Source organism: Thunnus thynnus, chromosome 8 (genome assembly GCF_963924715.1).
Source record: "Thunnus thynnus chromosome 8, fThuThy2.1, whole genome shotgun sequence".
In the NCBI taxonomy this organism is placed as follows: domain Eukaryota; kingdom Metazoa; phylum Chordata; class Actinopteri; order Scombriformes; family Scombridae; genus Thunnus; species Thunnus thynnus.
The window spans coordinates 373085-398084 of NC_089524.1; the positions used below are offsets into that span (position 1 = coordinate 373085).

At 45.3% G+C, this 25000-nt stretch overlaps 2 protein-coding genes across 3 annotated transcripts in view; both read left to right on the forward strand.

Moving 5' to 3' along the window:
• The window catches only part of stil (STIL centriolar assembly protein), an 18712-nt gene extending 5672 nt beyond the window's left edge, over positions 1–13040 (forward strand). The window contains exons 7-16 of one of the 2 annotated variants that reach the window (XM_067595975.1): positions 2729–2815; positions 3129–3306; positions 3825–3928; positions 4105–4210; positions 4590–5336; positions 6206–6305; positions 8558–8876; positions 10516–10588; positions 11170–11468; positions 11682–13040. In XM_067595975.1, coding sequence (XP_067452076.1) covers positions 2729–2815; positions 3129–3306; positions 3825–3928; positions 4105–4210; positions 4590–5336; positions 6206–6305; positions 8558–8876; positions 10516–10588; positions 11170–11468; positions 11682–12237 — 2569 coding nt within the window. In that variant the 3' untranslated portion in view covers positions 12238–13040. The remainder of the gene's footprint in view (positions 1–2728; positions 2816–3128; positions 3307–3824; positions 3929–4104; positions 4211–4589; positions 5337–6205; positions 6306–8557; positions 8877–10515; positions 10589–11169; positions 11469–11681) is intronic. The other variant, XM_067595976.1, reaches the window with a different exon arrangement.
• Positions 13041–16709: 3669 nt separating this feature from the next.
• Positions 16710–25000, forward strand: part of serpinc1 (serpin peptidase inhibitor, clade C (antithrombin), member 1) — a 17185-nt gene continuing 8894 nt past the window's right edge. Inside the window, exons 1-4 of the mRNA XM_067595978.1 lie at positions 16710–16803; positions 19933–20299; positions 23311–23526; positions 23606–23743. Of these exons, the coding sequence (XP_067452079.1) occupies positions 19934–20299; positions 23311–23526; positions 23606–23743 (720 nt within the window). The 5' untranslated portion in view covers positions 16710–16803; position 19933. The remainder of the gene's footprint in view (positions 16804–19932; positions 20300–23310; positions 23527–23605; positions 23744–25000) is intronic.

Genomic DNA, 25000 nt, shown 5'->3' on the forward strand with positions numbered 1-25000 from the left:
ACGCACAGAAAACACACAGAAACACACAGAAACGCACAAAAACGCACAGAAAACACACAGAAACGCACAGAAAACACATAGAAACACACAGAAACGCACAGAAAACACATAGAAACACACAGAAAACACACAGAATCGCACAGAAAACACACAAAAACACACAGAAAACGCACAGAAATGCACAGAAACGCACAGAAAACACACAGAAACGCACAAAAACGCACAGAAACACACACAAACGCACAGAAACACACACAAACGCACAAAAACGTACAGAAACACACAGAAACCGCACAAAAAACACACAAAAACGCACAGAAAACACACAGTAACACATAAAAACACACAGAAACGCACAGAAAAAACACGAAAACACACAAAAACACACAGAAACACATAAAAACACACAGAAACACACAGAAACCGCACAAAAGCGCACAGAAACACACAGAAACACAAAAAAACATGAAAACACACAAAAACGCACAGAAAACACAAAAACACACAGAAAACGCACAAAAACGCACAGAAACCGCACAAGAACGCACAGAATACACACAAAAACGCACAAAAACGCACAGAAACACACAAAAAAACACAAACGCACAGAAACGCACAAAAACACACAGAAACACACAGGAAACGCACAGGAAACGCACAGAAAACACACAGAAACGCACAGAAAACACACAGAAACGCACAGAAAACACACAGAAACACACAGAAACGCACAAAAACGCACAGAAAACACACAGAAACGCACAGAAAACACATAGAAACACACAGAAAACACACAGAAACGCACAGAAAACACACAAAAACACACAGAAAACGCACAGAAATGCACAGAAACGCACAGAAAACACACAGAAACGCACAAAAACGCACAGAAACACACACAAACGCACAGAAACACACACAAACGCACAAAAACGTACAGAAACACACAGAAACCGCACAAAAAACACACAAAAACGCACAGAAAACACACAGTAACACATAAAAACACACAGAAACGCACAGAAAAAACACGAAAACACACAAAAACACACAGAAACACATAAAAACACACAGAAACACAGAGAAACCGCACAAAAGCGCACAGAAACACACAGAAACACAAAAAAACATGAAAACACACAAAAACGCACAGAAAACACAAAAACACACAGAAAACGCACAAAAACGCACAGAAACCGCACAAGAACGCACAGAATACACACAAAAACGCACAGAAACACACAAAAAAACACAAACGCACAGAAACGCACAAAAACACACAGAAACACACAGGAAACGCACAGGAAACACACAGAAAACACACAGAAACCGCACAGAAACGCACAAAAGCGCACAAAAACGCACAGAAATGCACAAAAATGCACAGAAACACACAAAAACGCACAGAAACGCACAGAAAACACACAGAAACGCACAGAAACGCACAAAAGCGCACAAAAACGCACAGAAATGCACAAAAATGCACAGAAACACACAGAAACGCACAAAAATGCACAGAAACACACATAGAAACACACAGAAACGCATGAAAACGCACAGAAACACACAGAAACATACAAAAAAACACAAATGCACAGAAACACACAGAAACACACATATTCTCATGAAGTCTCTGCTGGTTCGACCTGCACCAGTCCAGCTTAGATAACATGTTCAGAGCTACAACAATTGATTGATTGATTGATTGATTGATTGATTGATTGATTGATTGATTGATTGATTGATTAGTTGATCCACAGACACTTAAACAGCAACTATTTTGATAACTGATGAAGTGTTTTTTTTAGGATTTTCTGGCTGCAGCATCTCAGAGGGGAGGATTTAAAGTTTTAAAGTCATGATACTTATTTCAGTATGTTGTAAACTTTAATCTTTGTAACCTGAGTGACTGTTAACGGTATTTAAACAGAAGTGATGAAGATGTTTTAAAGGTTATAAAAGTGAAGCTTTGTTCAGAGTTTGAACATGAGCACAGCAGAATAATGAAGCTTATTCAGACACTTCATACATTTTACTCATGTAGTGATGACAACACATTTGTAATGATAAACATAAATAATGTGTGAAAGTGTCACCCAGTGATACATCACACAATAAATTATACAGTAAATTAAAATAATAAATAATGACCATATTTACAGCACTGACTTTGATTATATTTGAGAATCTGCCTGAAGAGTCGGTGTAGCGCAGCCTCAACCACAAACCAACAGCATTTATTATTATTATTATCATAACTTGGACGTGATTTATATCACAGAGGAGGTTCGTTAATATCTGTTGTGCTCATTTGTAATTAAACTCTCAACCACCAACGCTAAAGGTCGGTTCGTTATACAAGTCATGTGACCTTCATCACCAGCTGGCTCGTCAGGTTAGTAGAGCTGCAACGATTATTTGATTAATCGATTAATCGATTAGTCGACCGACAGAAAGTTAATCACCAGGTATTTCAGTAATCGGTTAATTGTCACTTTTAAAGAGATTCTGTGATTGCAGTTTGTTATTCTGGTTTCTTTAGTTTCTGACAGTAAACTGAAGATCTGTTGTGGACAAAGAAACGCTGATCAATGACTTATCAATTAATCTGGAAAATAATCAACAATAAAACTAAAACGTTAGCTGCAGCCCTACAAATGATATGATTGATATTAGTATTGATAACAGACTGGCATGTGAGTTGACTTTACTTCCTGTCATGTGACAGCTGGCTGAGTGGAGTCACGCACGTCTCCAGCCCTCAGGTGTGGTCCTGGTGTCTGAGGTTCCTGTTCAGCTCCGCCCTGCAGGACAGGTGAGTGACGGCAGGTCAGAGGTCAGAGGTCATACGACGGAGTTGGGAAATAGTTGTTTGATAAAAGCTCTTAACTTGAAATCCACATTTTATATTTAATCTGAAGCTCCAGAAACAAATCTAACATGAGTTAATGATTAATTAAAGGTTAAATGAGTTAAATCCATCGAGCCGCCATGATTGTAACATTTTAACACACAAAGCGAGTCAGCTGATGTTGTGTTGGAGCAGCAGTGAACAGCTGAGACCTTCATCAAATCCTTGGTTGTGAGTAAATATATGAATCGTGATCTGAGTGTTTGTGTCGGCTCAGAGTTCTGTCAGAAAGCGGCTGTTTCCTGCTCGTCGTGTTCGGAGCGACTCACAGAGCTCCTCAGTTCTTCCAGTGTCGAGGCCCCGGACCGGGACCGGGACCGGGACCGGGACCGGGACCGGGACCACAGCTGGACTGCCAGCTGCTGACCGCCTCCCAGACCCTCACACTCTACCAGGTAACAACACAGCTGACTGTAGTTAAACTGCTTTAATGCTTCGTTATTTACTGTGTAGCTGAATCCAAAGGTTCAAATCCACAATTCATCAAGTCCACAAGGGGCCTCAAACAGACTTTCTGTAGACCTGCGGTCTGCTCGGGCTGCAGACTTCACTCAGAAAACTACCCATAATCCACTGCACAACAACTATCATCATAGTCTGTAAAATATTTACTGATGTTTTAGTTGTTTGTTAATCGATGTGATGAAGAACAACAACAACAACAACAACAACAACAACGTCTGATGAATAAAACATTAACAGTTGATGTAAACTTGAGTAAACCAGCAGACCTGCACACATCAAAACCTCTGAACTCAGTTTATCTCCATGGAAACAGTGGAGGGTTAGGGTCCCGGCGCCGGTGAACACATCAGCCTGTGTTACAGTTTGGTCTGTTCGGCGGGATGATGATGATGATGATGATGATGATGATGATGATGATGATGATGATGATGATGAGCTGTGTGGTCAGCAGGTGGCGCCGGTGGACGGTCAGACTCTGCAGTGCGAGCTGAGCTCAGAGAGTCACAGCAGACAGACGCAGACGTTCAGAGACGCTCAGATCTCCTTCAACAGGTACCAACAGTCACATGACAACGTCCAGTAACGTCAGTCAACACATTTCATACTAAATAATTCATTTCTTATAAACTAATTATAAACATCGTTTCTAGATGAGTCAGTAGTTGCAGTGATGAGAAGCTTTAATGCGTCTCAGAGGTTTTTTACTGTTTGTCTTCTGGTCGTCTCAGCGTCTCGCCGCCCGCCGGTCTGTCCGTCAGCGACCACGACTCTGGAGTCGAGGACGAGGACCTGTCACCACGACCGTCCCCGAGTCCCCACCTCCCCGCCCAGCAGGTCAGTCACAGGTCAACGCTCCTCCTCCTCCTCCTCTTCCTCTTCCTCTTCCTCTTCCTCCTCCTCCTCCTCTTCCTCCTCCTCAGTGTATTTTAGAGGTTCCATTAATTGTTTGGAGTCATTTAAAAAAAAAAAAGTCCAAATTCTTTGATTCCAGCATGAAAATGTAAATAATGTAAATGTTTTATTCTTTATGAGGTGAAACTTCAAATTTATAATAAAATATTAAAAAGAACAAACAAACCTCCTTAAAGCACCAACAAGCACTGCTGTAGTTACACCTCCTCTTCCTCCGTCTGGAGTCCAGCCACTCAGAATCAGCCTGTAAATAACAGAGGTCAGAGGTCAGAGGTCATCAGCTGAATGTTTGTCCTTTCAGACTCGGAGAGTTCAGCCGTCTGTTCCTGAACTTTCTCTGCTGATTGACAGCAGCTTCACCTCCTCCAATCAGAATGCTTGGAAGGACCCTGACTCCACCCACAGACCGCCTCCTGACAGGAAGTCTGCTCCTCCACTTGGAAACACCTCCTCCTCCTCAACCTCCTCCTCCTCCTCTGCTCCCAGACCGGCTCCTCCTCCTCTTCACCTCCACAGCACCCCCAACTCCAACCTGCAGCAGCCCTGCACCTGCTGCTCCGCCCACAGCTACGACTGCACCTCCATCTTCTCCTCCCCAGGACTCCACCCTCCACCTGCTCCCTCACATCACCTGACTCCTGCTGCTCCCTCACATCACCTGACTCCTGCTGCTCCTGCTCCCTCACATCACCTGACTCCTGCTGCTCCATCCAGCCTCCACCCTGCTTCAACTCCCTCTAGCAACCATGCTGATCCTCCTCTTGTTCCTCCTTCCTCTAATCATCCTGCTCCTCCTCCAGCACCTCCTCCCTCTCATCACCATCCCCCCCACAGCTCCTCCTCTCCCCCCTCCAGCCTCCTCCCTCCTGCACCGGTCCCGTGGCGCTGTGACTCCTCCTCTCCTCACCCTGCGCCTCCCCCCCGCCTCCCCCGGCCCTCCTGTATGAATCAGTGCTGTGAGCAGCAGCAGCAGGCCGGCGTCGTTCCGTCTGACGCCTACCAGCTGCTCCTCCACCAGGACCGCCAGCTCCGCCTCCTGCAGGCTCAGGTAACGCCTGCACTCTGCACCTCCTGACAGAGGAAGTAAAGGACCAGTTCACACAAAGTCTGAGTCGTATACGTTTTATTTTTCAGTTCAAGTCGTGAGGGATCAGTAAAAAACGTAAACAAACTATAGTTTGTTCTACTTCTTCTTCTCCTTCTTTACTCCAAATGTCAACTTCTCAAATGTTGGAGCTGAATCACATCTGAAATATGAATATGCAACCACCTTAGCAACCACCTTAGCAACCACCTTAGCAACCACCTTAGCAACCAAGGCTACAGAATGACAGCTGTTTATGAGCATGTGCGATGAGCCGACGTCAGCAAGGTGGAAGAAAACATCAAGCGAAGCATTCAGCAGGTTGAAGCCCTGACTGTTGACTTGCAGGCAGCATTTCTACACGTTCAGAGCTGCAGTAATTAGTCGATAGACAGGAAGTTAATCGCCAACTACTTAATTAATCATTTCTCATTGGTTAATCCATCCGTCCTGGTCCTGGTCACATTAATTAATTATATTACTATGAATTATTGTTATTGTTCTGACAGCCCGACTGATACAGGCTTTCTGTGGCTGATACCCATGTTGCTGTTTGAGAGTTTATTAAATTATTTAATTTCCTTTAAACAATCATAAAATAAATAAACTCGTTTGTTTTTAACATTTGTCAGCAGTAAACGTGCTCGGCCGCTCTCAAAACGTATCTTTGGTATTTCTGTGCTTCAGTTTCCTTTGATCTATCAGCTGATATGTGCGCTGGTCCGAGGTGGAGTGTAGTTGTTTGTCTGTGTGGTTGCCATGGTTACAACAGGTAATGACCACTTCAGGTCAGTCCTCAGTGTTGAGTGAAGGTGTTTTGTAAATGTCTGCAGGTCCAGATGCTGCTGGAGGCTCAAGGGAAGCTTCAGTCCTCCAGCCGACAGGCGGACACTCAGACACCCAGAAGCACCGCCAGCATCGGCGTGGAGACAGGTGAGACCGTTGACTGTCAGGACAGGTGAGACAGGTGAGACCTTTGACTGTCAGGACAGGTGAGACCTTTGACTGTCAGGACAGGTGAGACCTTTGACTGTTAGGACAGGTGAGACTGTTGACTGTTAGGACAGGTGAGACAGGTGAGACCTTTGACTGTCAGGACAGGTGAGACCTTTGACTGTCAGGACAGGTGAGACCTTTGACTGTTAGGACAGGTGAGACCTTTGACTGTTAGGACAGGTGAGACTGTTGACTGTCAGGACAGGTGAGACCGTTGACTGTTAGGACAAGTGAGACAGGTGAGACCGTTGACTGTCAGGACAGGTGAGACTGTTGACTGTTAGGACAGGTGAGACCTTTGACTGTTAGGACAGGTGAGACTGTTGACTGTTAGGACAGGTGAGACCGTTGACTGTCAGGACAGGTGAGACTGTTGACTGTTAGGACAGGTGAGACAGGTGAGACTGTTGACTGTCAGGACAGGTGAGACCTTTGACTGTCAGGACAGGTGAGACTGTTGACTGTTAGGACAGGTGAGACCTTTGACTGTCAGGACAGGTGAGACCTTTGACTGTTAGGACAGGTGAGACTGTTGACTGTCAGGACAGGTGAGACTGTTGACTGTTAGGACAGGTGAGACCTTTGACTGTTAGGACAGGTGAGACTGTTGACTGTCAGGACAGGTGAGACTGTTGACTGTTAGGACAGGTGAGACCTTTGACTGTTAGGACAGGTGAGACTGTTGACTGTCAGGACAGGTGAGACCTTTGAGGACAGGTGAGACTGTTGACTGTCAGGACAGGTGAGACCGTTGACTGTTAGGACAAGTGAGACAGGTGAGACCGTTGACTGTCAGGACAGGTGAGACTGTTGACTGTTAGGACAGGTGAGACCTTTGACTGTTAGGACAGGTGAGACTGTTGACTGTTAGGACAGGTGAGACAGGTGAGACCGTTGACTGTCAGGACAGGTGAGACTGTTGACTGTCAGGACAGGTGAGACCGTTGACTGTCAGGACAGGTGAGACAGGTGAGACTGTTGACTGTTAGGACAGGTGAGACTGTTGACTGTCAGGACAGGTGAGACTGTTGACTGTCAGGACAGGTGAGACAGGTGAGACTGTTGACTGTCAGGACAGGTGAGACTGTTGACTGTTAGGACAAGTGAGACTGTTGACTGTCAGGACAGGTGAGACTGTTGACTGTCAGGACAGGTGAGACCGTTGACTGTCAGGACAGGTGAGACTGTTGACTGTTAGGACAGGTGAGACCGTTGACTGTCAGGACAGGTGAGACTGTTGACTGTCAGGACAGGTGAGACCTTTGACTGTTAGGACAGGTGAGACCTTTGACTGTCAGGACAGGTGAGACCTTTGACTGTTAGGACAGGTGAGACAGGTGAGACCTTTGACTGTCAGGACAGGTGAGACCTTTGACTGTTAGGACAGGTGAGACCTTTGACTGTTAGGACAGGTGAGACTGTTGACTGTTAGGACAGGTGAGACTGTTGACTGTTAGGACAGGTGAGACAGGTGAGACTGTTGACTGTTAGGACAGGTGAGACCTTTGACTGTCAGGACAGGTGAGACCTTTGACTGTTAGGACAGGTGAGACTGTTGACTGTTAGGACAGGTGAGACTGTTGACTGTCAGGACAGGTGAGACTGTTGACTGTCAGGACAGGTGAGACTGTTGACTGTCAGGACAGGTGAGACAGGTGAGACCTTTGACTGTTAGGACAGGTGAGACCTTTGACTGTCAGGACAGGTGAGACCGTTGACTGTTAGGACAGGTGAGACTGTTGACTGTTAGGACAGGTGAGACCTTTGACTGTCAGGACAGGTGAGACAGGTGAGACTGTTGACTGTTAGGACAGGTGAGACCTTTGACTGTCAGGACAGGTGAGACCTTTGACTGTTAGGACAGGTGAGACTGTTGACTGTTAGGACAGGTGAGACAGGTGAGACCTTTGACTGTCAGGACAGGTGAGACCTTTGACTGTCAGGACAGGTGAGACCTTTGACTGTTAGGACAGGTGAGACCTTTGACTGTTAGGACAGGTGAGACTGTTGACTGTCAGGACAGGTGAGACCGTTGACTGTCAGGACAGGTGAGACCGTTGACTGTTAGGACAGGTGAGACCTTTGACTGTTAGGACAGGTGAGACTGTTGACTGTCAGGACAGGTGAGACCGTTGACTGTTAGGACAGGTGTAACCAGGTAGAAACTCTCATCACTCTGATGTTTTCAGGTGCCAGTCTGTTCTGGGGGGATCCTGTCCAGCCCCTCCCTCATCAGGAAGCACAGGCCCCTCCCCTCTCCTCCCCCAGCACCTCCTCCTCACCCAGACCTCCTCCCCTCTCCTCCCCCAGCACCTCCTCCTCACCCAGACCTCCTCCCCTCTCCTCCCCCAGCACCTCCTCCTCACCCAGACCTCCTCCCCTCTCCTCCCCGAGCACCTCCTCCTCCTCCAGACCTCCCTCCTCCTCACAGGACGTGTCCGTCATCAGGCCGGAGGACGGTGACATCACAGGCCAGGAGGCTCTCTGCTCCCCCTCCAGTCAGCACAGGTGAGACTCCTCTCACCTGACCAGTTCAGATTCTCTGATTCCAGCTTAAGTGTGAATATTTTCTGTATTTATGAGTGTTAAACAAATGCAACAGTAGAAATTTGACATTCAAACTTTAATTAGGTCTCATTATTGATCACAAACAGCAGCCAATCAGAAATTGGTAATTTGGTGCCAAACAAGAAGCATTCGTATTAATTGTTATTAAAACGGAAAACAAGAGCAGAAAAGTCTGAGACTGCAAGAAGGATGTTCAGTAGAATACCGGCAGCTTTTGTTCTTCTGTTTGGGCACTTTACAAGAACTCGCCAAACTTAAAGATATGTTACAAACTAAACACCCACTGTCTGAAACGCCTCCGACTGTCAGAAACACCACCGACTGTCTGAAACGCCTCCGACTGTCAGAAACGCCTCCGACTGTCTGAAACGCCTCCGACTGTCAGAAACGCCTCCGACTGTCTGAAACGCCTCCGACTGTCAGAAACACCACCGACTGTCTGAAACGCCTCCGACTGTCTGAAACACCTCCGACTGTCTGAAACGCCTCCGACTGTCTGAAACGCCTCCGACTGTCTGAAACGCCTCCGACTGTCTGAAACACCTCCGACTGTCTGAAACACCACCGACTGTCTGAAACGCCTCCGACTGTCTGAAACGCCTCCGACTGTCTGAAACGCCTCCGACTGTCAGAAACACCACCGACTGTCTGAAACGCCTCCGACTGTCAGAAACACCACCGACTGTCTGAAACGCCTCCGACTGTCTGAAACGCCTCCGACTGTAAGAAACACCACCGACTGTCTGAAACGCCTCCGACTGTCTGAAACGCCTCCGACTGTCTGAAACACCTCCGACTGTAAGAAACGCCACCGACTGTAAGAAACGCCTCCGACTGTCTGAAACGCCTCCGACTGTCTGAAACGCCTCCGACTGTCTGAAACACCTCCGACTGTCAGAAACACCTCCGACTGTCTGAAACGCCTCCGACTGTCTGAAACACCTCCGACTGTCAGAAACGCCTCCGACTGTCAGAAACGCCTCCGACTGTCTGAAACGCCTCCGACTGTCTGAAACGCCTCCGACTGTAAGAAACGCCTCCGACTGTCAGAAACGCCTCCGACTGTCAGAAACGCCTCCGACTGTCTGAAACGCCTCCGACTGTCTGAAACACCACCGACTGTCTGAAACACCACCGACTGTCTGAAACGCCTCCGACTGTCAGAAACGCCACCGACTGTCAGAAACGCCACCGACTGTCTGAAACGCCTCCGACTGTCAGAAACGCCTCCGACTGTCAGAAACGCCTCCGACTGTCAGAAACGCCACCGACTGTCAGAAACGCCACCGACTGTCTGAAACGCCTCCGACTGTCAGAAACGCCTCCGACTGTCTGAAACGCCTCCGACTGTCTGAAACACCACCGACTGTCTGAAACGCCTCCGACTGTCAGAAACGCCACCGACTGTCTGAAACGCCACCGACTGTCTGAAACGCCTCCGACTGTCTGAAACGCCTCCGACTGTCTGAAACGCCTCCGACTGTCAGAAACGCCTCCGACTGTCAGAAACGCCTCCGACTGTCTGAAACGCCTCCGACTGTCTGAAACACCACTGAAACTTTTGTCTTGTTGTGTTTAGTGTTGATGGCCTGCAGAGTGTCAGCATGTACGGAGCTTCAGACGAACAGCAGAGCTTCTACCACAACCTGATGGTAACAACACACACACAACATCTACACACACACACACACACACACACACACACAACATCTACACACACACACACACACACAACATCTACACACACACACACACACACACACACACACATCTACACACACACACACACACACACACACACAACATCTACACACACACACACACACACACACACAACATCTACACACACACACACACACAACATCTACACACACACACACACACACACACACACACACAACATCTACACACACACACACACACAACATCTACACACACACACACACAACATCTACACACACACACACACACACACACACACAACATCTACACACACACACACACACACAACATCTACACACACACACACACACACACACACAACATCTACACACACACACACACACAACATCTACACACACACACACACACAACATCTACACACACACACACACACAACATCTACACACACACACACACAACATCTACACACACACACACACAACATCTACACACACACACACACAACATCTACACACATGGACGTGATAACGTCTCTTTTCATACATCTCAGACTCAGCTGACCAGCCGTCTCCAGGACTCGGACAGCAGACAGGAAGTGGAGGAGGAGGAGTCGAGGAGGAGCAGCCTGTCTGTGGTTTCTGACCGCTCCCAGCCCTCCCAGTCCTCCCAGCCCTCCCAGTCCTCCCAGCCCTCCCAGTCCTCCTCATCCAGGAGAAAGCAGCAGAGCTGTGGAGGAGACCCGGTGGTCAGCGCCACTCTGCGGCGGCTGCAGCAGCTCGGAGTCGATGTGGATGAAGAAGATCTGACAGAATCCGACAGAAGAATCCATAAAACAGTGGAGAGCAGCAGGTACGGACCTGAAGTCACTGACGCTTCATCACTTTCATAGTTTATTATATAATAATTCATCTAGAATAGAAAGATGTGAGTCTGCAGGCGGAGCTAAACGTCTCCGTCTGACCTGAACAGTCGGATCAGCCTCTCGTCTTGTTTAGAGCTCGTCTGTTTGTGATGAGTCAGCTGACTGTTGTTTGTTTGTTTGTTTGTTTGTTTGTTGTTCAGCACTCTGGCGTGCATCAACCCTGCGGCAGTTCTGTCCCGACTGAGCATCTCGGAGCCGACAGCCAGCGCTCTGTTTCCTGGAGGCAGCGTGGATCTGAGTCTGGAGGCCAACGCCATCGCCCTGCGCTACCTGAGCGACTCCCAGCTCAGCAGGCTGTCTGTGGGTGGCCACGCCCCCCGACCAGGCCCCGCCTCCTCCGCAAACTCCCTGCTGTCACCTAGCAACATGTCTCTGGCCACCAGGAAGTACATGAGGAGGTACGGCCTGATCGAGGAAGAGGAGGAGGAAGAGGAAGAGGGGGTCCAGGAGGCGTCGGCCCACCAGCCGCTGACTGAAGCTCTGAACCTGAAGCTCCTCCCACAGAGTCAGCTGATCCAAGACCTGCGGCCAAAAATGCGGCTGCTGGCCGGCGGTGTCAAACCAAACGCCATGGACAAGGAGAACTGTTCCAGTGGGCAGCCATCTTTAGTCAGGGCGAGCAGCCGCCAAACCGAAGGATCTGTGGGAAACATCCTGGACCTGAGCCGCCTGAGACAGCTGCCCAAACTCTTCTAACACCAACCAACCAATCAGCCGCCTGAGACAGCTGCCCAAACTCTTCTAACACCAACCAACCAATCAGCCGCCTGAGACAGCTGCCCAAACTCTTCTAACACCAACCAACCAATCAGCCGCCTGAGACAGCTGCCCAAACTCTTCTAACACCAACCAACCAATCAGACGCCTGAGACAGCTGCCCAAACTCTTCTAACACCAACCAACCAATCAGACGCCTGAGACAGCTGCCCAAACTCTTCTAACACCAACCAACCAATCAGCTGCTTGAGACAGCTGCCCAAACTCTTCTAACACCAACCAACCAATCAGCTGCCTGAGACAGCTGCCCAAACTCTTCTAACACCAACCAACCAATCAGACGCCTGAGACAGCTGCCCAAACTCTTCTAACACCAACCAACATGAAACCAGTAAGAGAAGCAGCTGCTGGTTTTACTGGGAGATGCTCTGAGAGCTTTAAACAGTGTTTAGTTCTGCTGGTCTGACTCAGGTCCTGGTTTTCATGGTTAGACTGGTTTTACTGGGAATCCTCCATGTTTAGGGTGAGCTGTGGAAACATCCTGAAACTGAACAGAAACAGGGAGCAGCTTAAAACTGTCACATGTTAAATGGAGTCTGGTGCGTCTGAGGGTTTCTTACTGGTTTCACTGGGAATCTGCCGTCTTCAGGTTGTTTTACTCCACTTATTGTAGCATGAAAATGTGTTTTTAATTTTATCCTTTGTTGTTTTTATGTGAAATGTCTTTTGCACATTTTTTATATTTATGATTCCATAAATAAAATTCATAAAACTTTAAAAAATGTTGTTTTTTTTTCCTGAGGTGAACGTCAGCTGATTCTGATCAGGTATTTGCAGGATGATCAATGACTCTGCTTTACTCTCATCAGGCTGATGCGTCTGTTTATAATCAATATTTAGGGCCTGAAGACCCTCTAGTATCTGTTGTTTGTTTGTTTGTTTGTTTCTTTATTATTACACCACTTCAACCCTGAATTTGACCCCTAAACGTGCTCAAAAACTCACCAAATTTGGCACATCAGGTAAAAATTAACCCCTAAAGTGCCAAAATGTGCTCTCTAGCGCCACCTATTTAACCAGTATGGCCGCCACAGTCCGTAGGAATGTCATAGAGAGATCAAACCAAAACTCAATTATTCGTCTCATCAAGACCTACAAATCACCCACTGACCCTCTGACCTAAATCCAACAGGAAGTCCACAATACACACATGAAAGTATGACTTTTCCCCAATTTTGGGCCCCGAACAAACGCTATCTCCTCCGAGGGCGTTAATGGTATCAGCTTCAAACTTTGATACATGACTTATGACACTATGCTGAAAAAAAGTTGTTAAAAACTTTGTAATAACTTGAACGGTTTGGATTTTATAAGCCCTGAAAGTTGCAGTGCCACATCACACCTTACAATGTAAACCAATGAGGAGGCAATCTATGGGCATGAACTTTGTGTCAAACAGAAGCTTCTGACGTCTAAACTATAAGTCTGACCACTTTCAAACCTGTATCAATGGATTCACCATCAAATTTTCTACAAAAAATGTGAATATAAATGTAATGTTTGGCCAAAGTCATGTGATTTATGAGAATATTTCACAAGAAGAGACATTCTCTCCAACTGAGAGAGAGAGAGAGAGAATAGGGGGGGGGGGGATACAGCAGCAAGGTCTATATACATACAGTACATTATATACAAACTTTGTATGAAGTTTGGTGTTATTATCATTTATTTTACAATAATTATAGGTCTTATATGTTATATGTATAATTCAGTAGTGGGGATGAAATTAGTATCTCTGTACTGCAGTTTTTCCTTTATTAGGACTCGAGCAGCTAGCGGTTCACTCACACTCTCCATTCACATATATGAGTATCAGTTACTTATTGTCTCTACACACCTGACAGGACACGTCAATCACACTTTGACCAGGTCATGTGGGTTAAAAGTCTTTACTTTTATAAAAATAGACTTGATGAAAATTAGGAAGTTAATTTCTTTTACACACAAACTCATCAAGAGTTTTGTTTACTAATTGAAATTCAAGTGAATGGACCCAAAACTTGCATCATTTTGATGCCACAGGTGTGAACGAGACAGACAGGTGTGAACGAGACAGACAGGTGTGAACGAGACAGACAGGTGTGAGTGAGACAGACAGGTGTGAACGAGACAGACAGGTGTGAGCGAGACAGACAGGTGTGAGCGAGACAGACAGATGTGAGCGAGACAGTCAGGTGTGAGCGAGACAGACAGGTGTGAACGAGACAGACAGATGTGAACGAGACAGACAGGTGTGAGCGAGACAGACAGGTGTGAGCGAGACAGTCAGGTGTGAGCGAGACAGACAGGTGTGAGCGAGACAGACAAGTGTGAACGAGACAGACAGGTGTGAGCGAGACAGACAGGTGTGAGCGAGACAGACAGATGTGAGCGAGACAGTCAGGTGTGAGCGAGACAGACAGGTGTGAGCGAGACAGACAAGTGTGAACGAGACAGACAGGTGTGAGCGAGACAGACAGGTGTGAGCGAGACAGTCAGGTGTGAGCGAGACAGACAGGTGTGAACGAGACAGACAGATGTGAACGAGACAGACAGGTGTGAGCGAGACAGACAGGTGTGAACGAGACAGACAGGTGTGAGCGAGACAGACAGGTGTGAGCGAGACAGACAGGTGTGAACGAGACAGACAGATGTGAGCGAGACAGTCAGGTGTGAGTGAGACAGACAGGTGTGAACGAGACAGACAGATGTGAACGAGACAGACAGATGTGAGCGAGACAGACAGGTGTGAACGAGACAGACAGATGTGAACGAGACAGACAGGTGTGAGCGAGACAGACAGGTGTGAACGAGACAGACAGGTGTGAGCGAGACAGGTCTCACCCTGCAGAAAATTCTCATCCTCACACCGTTGAGATTTGATGTTTCGCCATGACAGAGGAAGTTGCTATAACTTTATTGTAAATGCTCCAGTCTGCACCAAACTTTACATGTTTGATAAGAGTCCCGGCCTGAACACGTCTACATGACAATATTCCATCAGTGATGCAAACTGGATGAATAGCGGCAGGTAAAACAGTGGACAAAGGAAGTGATGTTTATCTCCTTCTTCACTGTCTGAAAACATCTACATGCCCGTCACAGAAGACCTTCGACTGCACCGCGGCCTGACGTGCACTGACGTGCACGGAGGCGCGAGGACCCGTTCAACGCTGCTTGTAGCTTTAATAACCAGCTGTTGGTATCGTCTGTGCTTCTATGAGCCACTCAAACGGACTCAAACAGACTCAAACAGACTCAAACGGACTCAAACAGACTCAAACAGACTCAAACGGACTCAAACAGACTCAAACAGACTCAAACAGACTCAAACGGACTCAAGCGGACTGGAAGAGCAGCTTTCAGTTGGATCAATGGGTTTCATTGATAAGCTTGTGATGAGCTCAACAAGACGAGTTTCAGATTTGATTTATTGTCAATATTTATATGAACAATCAGAAATTGTTCCTTTTGTTAATAAGTGAAGTTTTGCTGCTTTAATTTAGTAATTATAGAAATTCTGAATCTCAACTTTTCATTAAGAGTTTTGTATTTAAATAAAAATCTGTAGGATTAAATATTGAGTCTGATATGAAATATTAAAGGAAACATCAGCAGCTGACAGTCTGATGGATCTGCGTCTCCTCAGTTCCTCATTTAAGATTCTGATTTCAATCTGATTTTCATCTCATAATTATTTCGATTATTCAAAAGTTTATTTTTATTTATAGAAAACTGTTCAAAACCCAACAAGTTAACAAAATGCTTCAAAGAGGAAAATTAAAATTGACAAATTATAAAATCATCATTCCATGTTATAATAAAACAAAACAAATTCCTTCAAGTTGAAAGAAAATTAAAAAGAAATAAAAACAAATGAAAGATTTTTCCTGTGTCCTGTTCTGAAGGATAAAATATCAATAATAATAATATTAATATAACTTTATAAAGAACATTATTCATCTCAAAGAGAAACTTCAGTGTTAAAGCAGCAACATAAAAACAATGAGAAAATACAATTAAAGGAGGAATTACATTCAACTAAACTAAATAAAATATAAAACGTTTATTTCTTTGTAAAACACTTCATACATATATATATATATACATATATATATACATATATATATACATATACATATATACCATACAGTGGTTGTAACTGAAGCTTCTGTAAGAAAAACATTAAAATATATTAAAAATAAAACAAATTCATTAAAAATGAGACATTGAAGTGTAATAAACATTTGTAGGTAGACGGAGAGTTTTTATGATGTTAATAATAATTAATGATGATGAAGATGATTTCAGCCTGCGGGCGGCGCTCTGACTGTCGCTGCTGCTTCCTGCAGCTGCTTGTTGTCCAGATGTTTCCAGGAGCTCTGAGTTCACCAACAGATCAATGTCTCAAAGGTCGATGTGATGTTTCACTGCTCTGCAGGACACTGACCTGAACACACACACACACACACACACACACACACACACGCTCGACTACCTGCTCAGGTAAGACTTCACTGATCTTCACACTTCTGCTGGATTCAGAGTAAAAACTTGTGTGTTGATGTTTTATTTGTTTGTTAGTTGTAGTTAGTTTGTGTGTTTTTGTTTGTTGTTGCAGCCACAAAAATATTTAATGTCAAAATTTGGAGGAAAAAGTCAGAAATTCTGTCAAAAGTCAAATCCGAGAAAGTAAAATGTTTTTAATTCTGACTCTAGAATATGTTTATTATAAATGTAATTTAAGTGATGATGATGATGATGATGATGATATATTTAATGATACATCATTTTTGTCAGAGATCATTTCTGCCTCGCTGAAAATGTATTTTAAAGTCTCGTTAATGTCGACGTTCTGACTTGTGATCTTAAAGCTTGAATGATGATTGATGAGTCTGTCTGTGTTGAAGATGTTCTGCTTTTTTAATTAGAAGTTTTTAATACTTTGTTTATTAAGACTTTTATCAAAATCTTATACAAAAGTACAATTTCAAAGGTCTCATTCTGTAAACAGAAACAAATACAAAAACATACAATAAAGAGAACTAATACAAAAGAAAAGTAGGAAGTAGAAGGAGGTTGTAGACTTGTAGAGAGTCTGGTGGTTTTATTCTCACTGAGCAGCTTGTCTGAAGCAGGAAGGTTCCATGTTTTATTAAAGGTCTTTAGAGCTTCTTAAGGAATACTTCATTTTCTCTCATTTCAAGAAATACAGTACATCTGGTATCCAGTGTTCATCATCCCGTCTGACGGTGACACAGTCGGTCTGCCTGTGATAGTATGAGAGTGTCTGCAGAGCAGCAGAGACGCTGTAGCTGTAAACAGGAGCAAAGTGCTTCTAGTCAACCACAGAACATACAGTACAGGCATGACAACGCCTGTGAGCTGGGCTAACATCTGGGCTAACACCTGGGCCAACATGCTAACATCTGGGCTAACATGTTAACACCTGGGCCAACATGCTAACATCTGGGCTAACATGTTAACATCTGGGCCAACATGCTAACATCTGGGCCAACATCTGGGCTAACATGCTAACATCTGGGCCAACATGCTAACATCTGGGCCAACATGCTAACATCTGGGCCAACATCTGGGCTAACATGTTAACATCTGGGCTAACACCTGGGCCAACATGCTAACATCTGGGCTAACATGTTAACATCTGGGCCAACATGCTAACATCTGGGCCAACATGCTAACATCTGGGCCAACATGCTAACATCTGGGCCAACATCTGGGCTAACATGTTAACATCTGGGCTAACATGCTAGCATCTGGGCTAACCTGCTAACATCTGGGCCTACATGCTAATATCTGGACTAACATCTGGGCCAACATGCTAACATCTGGGCTAACATGCTAATATCTGGACTAACATCTGGGCTAACCTGCTAACATCTGGGCCAAAATGCTAAAATCTGGGCTAACATACTAACATCTGGGCTAATATGCTAACATCTGGGCCAACATGCTAACATCTGGGCCAACATGCTAAAATCTGGGCTAACATACTAACATCTGGGCTAATATGCTAACATCTGGGCCAACATGCTAACATCTGGGCCAACATGCTAACCTCTGGGCCAACATGCTAACATCTGGGCCAACATGCTAACATCTGGGCTAACATCTGGGCTAACATGCTGACATCTGGGCCAACATCCTAACATCTAGGCCAACATGCTAACATCTGGGCCAACATGCTAACCTCTGGGCCAACATGCTAACATCTGGGCTAACATGCTAACATCTGGGCCAACATCTGGGCTAACATGCTGACATCTGGGCTAACATCCTAACATCTGGGCCAACATGCTAACATCTGGGCCAACATGCTAAAATCTGGGCTAACATACTAAAATCTGGGCTAATATGCTAACATCTGGACCAACATGCTAACATCTGGGCCAACATGCTAACCTCTGGGCCAACATGCTAACATCTGGGCCAACATGCTAACATCTGGGCTAACATCTGGGCTAACATGCTGACATCTGGGCCAACATCTGGGCTAACATGCTGACATCTGGGCCAACATGCTAACCTCTGGGCCAACATGCTAACATCTGGGCTAACATGCTAACATCTGGGCCAACATCTGGGCTAACATGCTGACATCTGGGCTAACATCCTAACATCTGGGCCAACATGCTAACATCTGGGCTAACATCCTAACATCTAGGCCAACATGCTAACATCTGGGCAGTGTTTTGACATGTCTAGTTTTGTATAGTTCTGCATTAAACCATAACTGGCACAAACTGAAGAGGTATGAACTCTTTTTAAGATGGACAGCCACAGTTCACACAGACCCTCCGGAGTCTGATATTGTAAACGTTAGTCGACACTCTGTCTGAGCATCACATGGAAATAACTGGGCAGCGTTTTATGTGCAAAGTCTCAGACTCGTAAATAACTTAAGAAATTACTTTTAGACAGATTGAATTTAGCACAAAGTTGTTCAAATGAGGAAAAAACACCACTGAGTAGCGATCATTAATCATTTTAATGACAGTCTATCATGTCACGTCATCTATCAGTTAGCAAGTAAAGAAGGTTTGATTGGTTTGGAGAGTTTAAGGAGAAGGACAACGATCCAAAATGGCGTCATATCAGTGTCCAGATTCTCATGGTCAAGCTGCTGCGGATGTAGAGACGGAGGAGTAAACTAAATAAACACCAGGGGTCGTATTCATAAAGCTTCCTGGTACAAAGAGATGCTCCTACTGACAAAATTCTAATAAAATTCTCAGAATTGTGATGTTCTCTAAGAATTTCCCTCACAGTTAAGACCAGATCCTCGTGAAGATAAACGTTCTCCACAAAGCTTCTGCTCAGCTGAGAAACTGTAGGAGGACTTTTAACAGGTTCAAGAGTCTCTTAAGAGGAGAAAATGACGGTGTTCCTAATATTTTGCCCCTTCATGTATGTTAATGGAACGGACAAAATATTGGGAACACCATTCAGTATAATGCACCAGTACAGCAGCAGCTCTACGTTAATAAAGCAGAATTATCACCTTTCTGCTTCGTTACAGCAGAATGAACAGCGGAGCTGTTGTGTTTGATGACAGCAAAGAAACAAACGTACTTGTGTTTGTGTTCATACGTTTGTGTGATTTCACGTCTCCAGGATGAAGCCTTCTGATTGGCTGTTGGCTCTGGCATTCCTGCCACTCGTCTCTCTCGCCACCCGGCCGGACATCTGCAGCGCCAAACCCAAAGACCTTCCTCTGGAGCCGTACTGCATCTACCGCAGCCCTGACCCCGAGGGCCCTGAGGACCCGATGCCGGAGCCCGAGAAGGTCCCCGAGTCCACCAACCCCCGAGTGTGGGAGCTGTCTAAGGCCAACAGCCGCTTTGCCCTGTCGCTCTACAAACAGCTGGCCCTCAGCAAGACCCCCGAGGCCAACATCTTCATGTCCCCCATCAGCATCTCCACCGCCTTCGCCATGACCAAGCTGGGCGCCTGCCACCAGACGCTGCAGCAGATCATGAAGGTCAGACAGGAAGTCATGTTTCCCTCAGAATGAATCATCCTCTTACTTTACATTCGGCGCCATCATCTGGTCAAAGCTTCATGTTGAACATGTTGAACACAGTGAACATGGTGAACGTTACACCTGCTAAACATCAACATGTTAGCATGTTGTTGTTAGCATCTCAGTCTGGTTTAGATGTTGCTCAGATTCGTTCTGAGGAAGATTGGATTTGTTGGCTTTGACTGAACTGAATGTAAAAATAAGAGAAATCTATTTTTTGTTGTGAATTTAATGAAACTGGCCTATATATATATATATATATATATATATATATATATATATTTCTTTTCCAGGCAGTCAGAGAGCAGAATGGAGATGTGCCAGTAAACGTTTTTACACTGCAGTGAAACATCTGACCGTATCAATACCACCGATCACTTCCATCAGTGTTTTCAGACGCTGTGAACGCAGAACAGCTTTCTGCTTCATCAGCTGTTTGAGTTGTTTTACACACGACGGGCCAGTATGAGTCCAGTTAAACTGTTATTGTGTTCTTTGCCTTTACAAGAAATAATTGAACTGTTCACACCCTGCAGATCAGACCGACTACAAACTTCTTGCACTCCAGAAACCAATCGATCAATTTCATCAGGTCAAATTCATGAATGTGTGTAGAATCTAAGACACTGAGCTGATTTCCAGTCAGCTGACTGAAACTTTTGTTTACAGAGTTGAAACAGTTTCTGATATTATTTCTTCTGCAGAGTCCAACAAAGCTGCAAAATACAGACACAGTTCAGTTAATAACAAAGCGATCAGAGTGTGAAGTCATTTCACTATATTTCAGCGCTAAAAGAAAGATTTCAGGATTATTATCTTGTAAATACCGTGTACTGTGATATTTTTAATCATAGTGTGAAAGTTTGATAGCAGCACATCTGTAGCTGCAGAACACATGAACATCTTTCAAAAAACTGCAGAGACTTTCTGTTTGTCAAAGACTCACAACAGTAAGATGTTCCCTTAAAATATTCTGAATTACGCTGATTAAGAGAACGTTTGGAGCGCAGACGGACTCCTCGTTAGAGCAGAGCATCAACATGATGATGATGAAACTTAAGGAATGAATTAATAAACTGACTTCATTGTCATTTTCTAATCAGAATATTCAACTTTAACTAGAAAATAATATTTCACGCTAGACTTTAGAGTTTCGCTTCTTTCCAGTGAAAATGAAACGTTCACAAAACAAACATTCACGATGCTTCACTTTATCACAGAAGAGACACTTAATCAACATGTTCCTGTCTGTCTGTTCCTGTCTGTGTCTGTGTCTGTCTGTTCCTGTCTGTCTGTTCCTGTCTGTGTCTGTTCCTGTCTGTGTCTGTTCCTGTCTGTCTGTTCCTGTCTGTGTCTGTTCCTGTCTGTCTGTTCCTGTCTGTGTCTGTTCCTGTCTGTGTCTGTTCCTGTCTGTCTGTTCCTGTCTGTCTGTTCCTGTCTGTGTCTGTTCCTGTCTGTGTCTGTTCCTGTCTGTCTGTTCCTGTCTGTGTCTGTTCCTGTCTGTCTGTTCCTGTCTGTGTCTGTTCCTGTCTGTGTCTGTTCCTGTCTGTCTGTTCCTGTCTGTCCGTTCCTGTCTGTGTCTGTCTGTTCCTGTCTGTGTCTGTGTCTGTCTGTTCCTGTCTGTGTCTGTGTCTGTCTGTTCCTGTCTGTGTCTGTCTGTTCCTGTCTGTGTCTGTGTCTGTCTGTTCCTGTCTGTCTGTGTCTGTCTGTGTCTGTTCCTGTCTGTGTCTGTTCCTGTCTGTGTCTGTGTCTGTCTGTTCCTGTCTGTCTGTTCCTGTCTGTCTGTTCCTGTCTGTGTCTGTGTCTGTCTGTTCCTGTCTGTGTCTGTGTCTGTCTGTTCCTGTCTGTCTGTTCCTGTCTGTGTCTGTCTGTCTGTTCCTGTCTGTCTGTGTCTGTCTGTTCCTGTCTGTCTGTTCCTGTCTGTGTCTGTTCCTGTCTGTGTCTGTTCCTGTCTGTGTCTGTTCCTGTCTGTGTCTGTGTCTGTCTGTTCCTGTCTGTCTGTGTCTGTCTGTTCCTGTCTGTCTGTTCCTGTCTGTGTCTGTTCCTGTCTGTGTCTGTGTCTGTCTGTTCCTGTCTGTGTCTGTGTCTGTGTCTGTCTGTTCCTGTCTGTCTGTGTCTGTCTGTGTCTGTCTGTTCCTGTCTGTCTGTGTCTGTCTGTGTCTGTCTGTTCCTGTCTGTGTCTGTTCCTGTCTGTATCTGTCTGTTCCTGTCTGTCTGTATCTGTTCCTGTCTGTGTCTGTTCCTGTCTGTGTCTGTCTGTCTGTTCCTGTCTGTGTCTGTTCCTGTCTGTGTCTGTTCCTGTCTGTCTGTTCCTGTCTGTGTCTGTCTGTATCTGTTCCTGTCTGTGTCTGTTCCTGTCTGTCTGTTCCTGTCTGTATCTGTTCCTGTCTGTGTCTGTTCCTGTCTGTCTGTTCCTGTCTGTGTCTGTCTGTATCTGTTCCTGTCTGTGTCTGTTCCTGTCTGTCTGTTCCTGTCTGTGTCTGTTCCTGTCTGTGTCTGTGTCTGTGTCTGTCTGTTCCTGTCTGTCTGTGTCTGTCTGGTTCTGTCTGTCTGTTCCTGTCTGTGTCTGTTCCTGTCTGTGTCTGTGTCTGTCTGTTCCTGTCTGTGTCTGTGTCTGTCTGTTCCTGTCTGTCTGTGTCTGTCTGTGTCTGTCTGTTCCTGTCTGTGTCTGTTCCTGTCTGTGTCTGTCTGTTCCTGTCTGTCTGTATCTGTTCCTGTCTGTGTCTGTTCCTGTCTGTGTCTGTCTGTCTGTTCCTGTCTGTGTCTGTTCCTGTCTGTGTCTGTTCCTGTCTGTCTGTTCCTGTCTGTGTCTGTCTGTATCTGTTCCTGTCTGTGTCTGTTCCTGTCTGTCTGTTCCTGTCTGTGTCTGTCTGTATCTGTTCCTGTCTGTGTCTGTTCCTGTCTGTCTGTTCCTGTCTGTGTCTGTCTGTCTGTTCCTGTCTGTCTGTTCCGTCTGTTGGCGTCTGCAGGTGTTTGAGTTCGACACCATCAAGGAGAAGACGTCGGATCAGGTCCACTTCTTCTTTGCCAAACTGAACTGTCGTCTGTACAGGAAGAAGGACGAGACCACCGAGCTGATCTCTGCCAACCGGCTGTTTGGAGAGAAATCTCTGGTGTTCAACGAGACGTACCAGAACATCAGCGAGATGGTTTATGGAGCCAAGCTGCTGCCGCTCAACTTCAAGGTGACGTCTGTTCTGACCGCAGGCTCCGTCGGGTTTGACCTGTAGTAACCCTGTTTGTAACCCTGGTTCTCTGCTGCAGGAGAACCCGGAGGAGGCCCGGGTCACCATCAACAACTGGATCTCCAACAAGACGGAGAATCGGATCCAGGACACGCTGCCGGTGGGGGTGCTGGACTCCACGACGGTCCTGGTCCTGGTCAACACCATCTACTTCAAGGTACCAGAACACCTGAAACTTCAGCTCAGTTCTGATTGGAGCAGAGGAATTACCTAAAACATCCAGTCACACCTGGAGGCGACGCAGCAGTTGGAGTCCAGCAGGGACCTGCTTTCACCAGTTTCTCTCAAAACATTTTGACTTTATTCTAGAAATATTAGAAATATTATTATTCTCTAAATGTTCCAACTTTTTTCCCCCTAAAATTACAACTTTATTCTTTATTTATTATTACTCTTATTACTTGTTCCTTGAAGGCTGGAGATTCTTTGTTCAGGTTGGTGCTGATGGTGTTGATGTGCTTTCACACAGTTTAACCAAAAACTGACATCTTTCCTCAGATTATTTCTTTTTTTGTGTCCTGAAGAAATAAAACTCTCCAGTTATTTAACGTATAAAACAATAAACTGATGTTTGGGATGGATCAGGGTGATGGTTGGGCCTCCTGTGCTTTAAAATCACTCACTTCTATCTCTTCGCTCTCTTTCAGTTATTTGCAATGTTGAAATTCGCAGCAATTGAGACTCGTTACTACGTCACACCAGAGGGTCAAATCTAAACATCTTTTGGTGAATAAAACATCACAGATATGTTTAAAATAGACTCAGTGTTTATAAAAATTAGCCAAAAAAGGCCAGAATACCAGATCTTTAAGAATCTTACAGGCTCCGCACCGCCAGGAAGCGCTGAGTCTGATGGTCGATGGAGGCGGAGGAGTTTTTTCTTCCTCTGTTATTTTTCAAATAACACATTAAAAACTTTGTTCAGCTGTTGTTGTAGCATTAATGTTACATCACCTGAAAGCTCAGCAAGCTGATTGGATGAAAGTGGATCAGGAAGGACATAACAGAACCAGAGCAACCAATCACAATCCAGAGACTTCCTACGATTTATTTCAACACTTCCGTTTAAATCAGACGACAAAACAACACATTAAGTCAACAATAGATCAACTTTACATTTATTTATTTCCTTTTATGTGTTTTATATTTATTACACAATGTATTTTGACCAGACTTGGCTGGGGGGGCAGTGAGTAATGTGGGGGGGGCGGAGTCGCCCAGTCCCATCACTGGTTCCACTCCTGGTGATCTGTTGGAGGGTCCAGGACTGCAGGTTGGTCACCACTCTGCTCTGCTGCAGCTATAGAAGGTTAATGTCCTCAAAGCTTCTTTAATGCAGAATTTATTATTATTATTATTATTATTATTATTATTATTATTATTATTATTATTATTATTCAGCGCTGCCAAACAG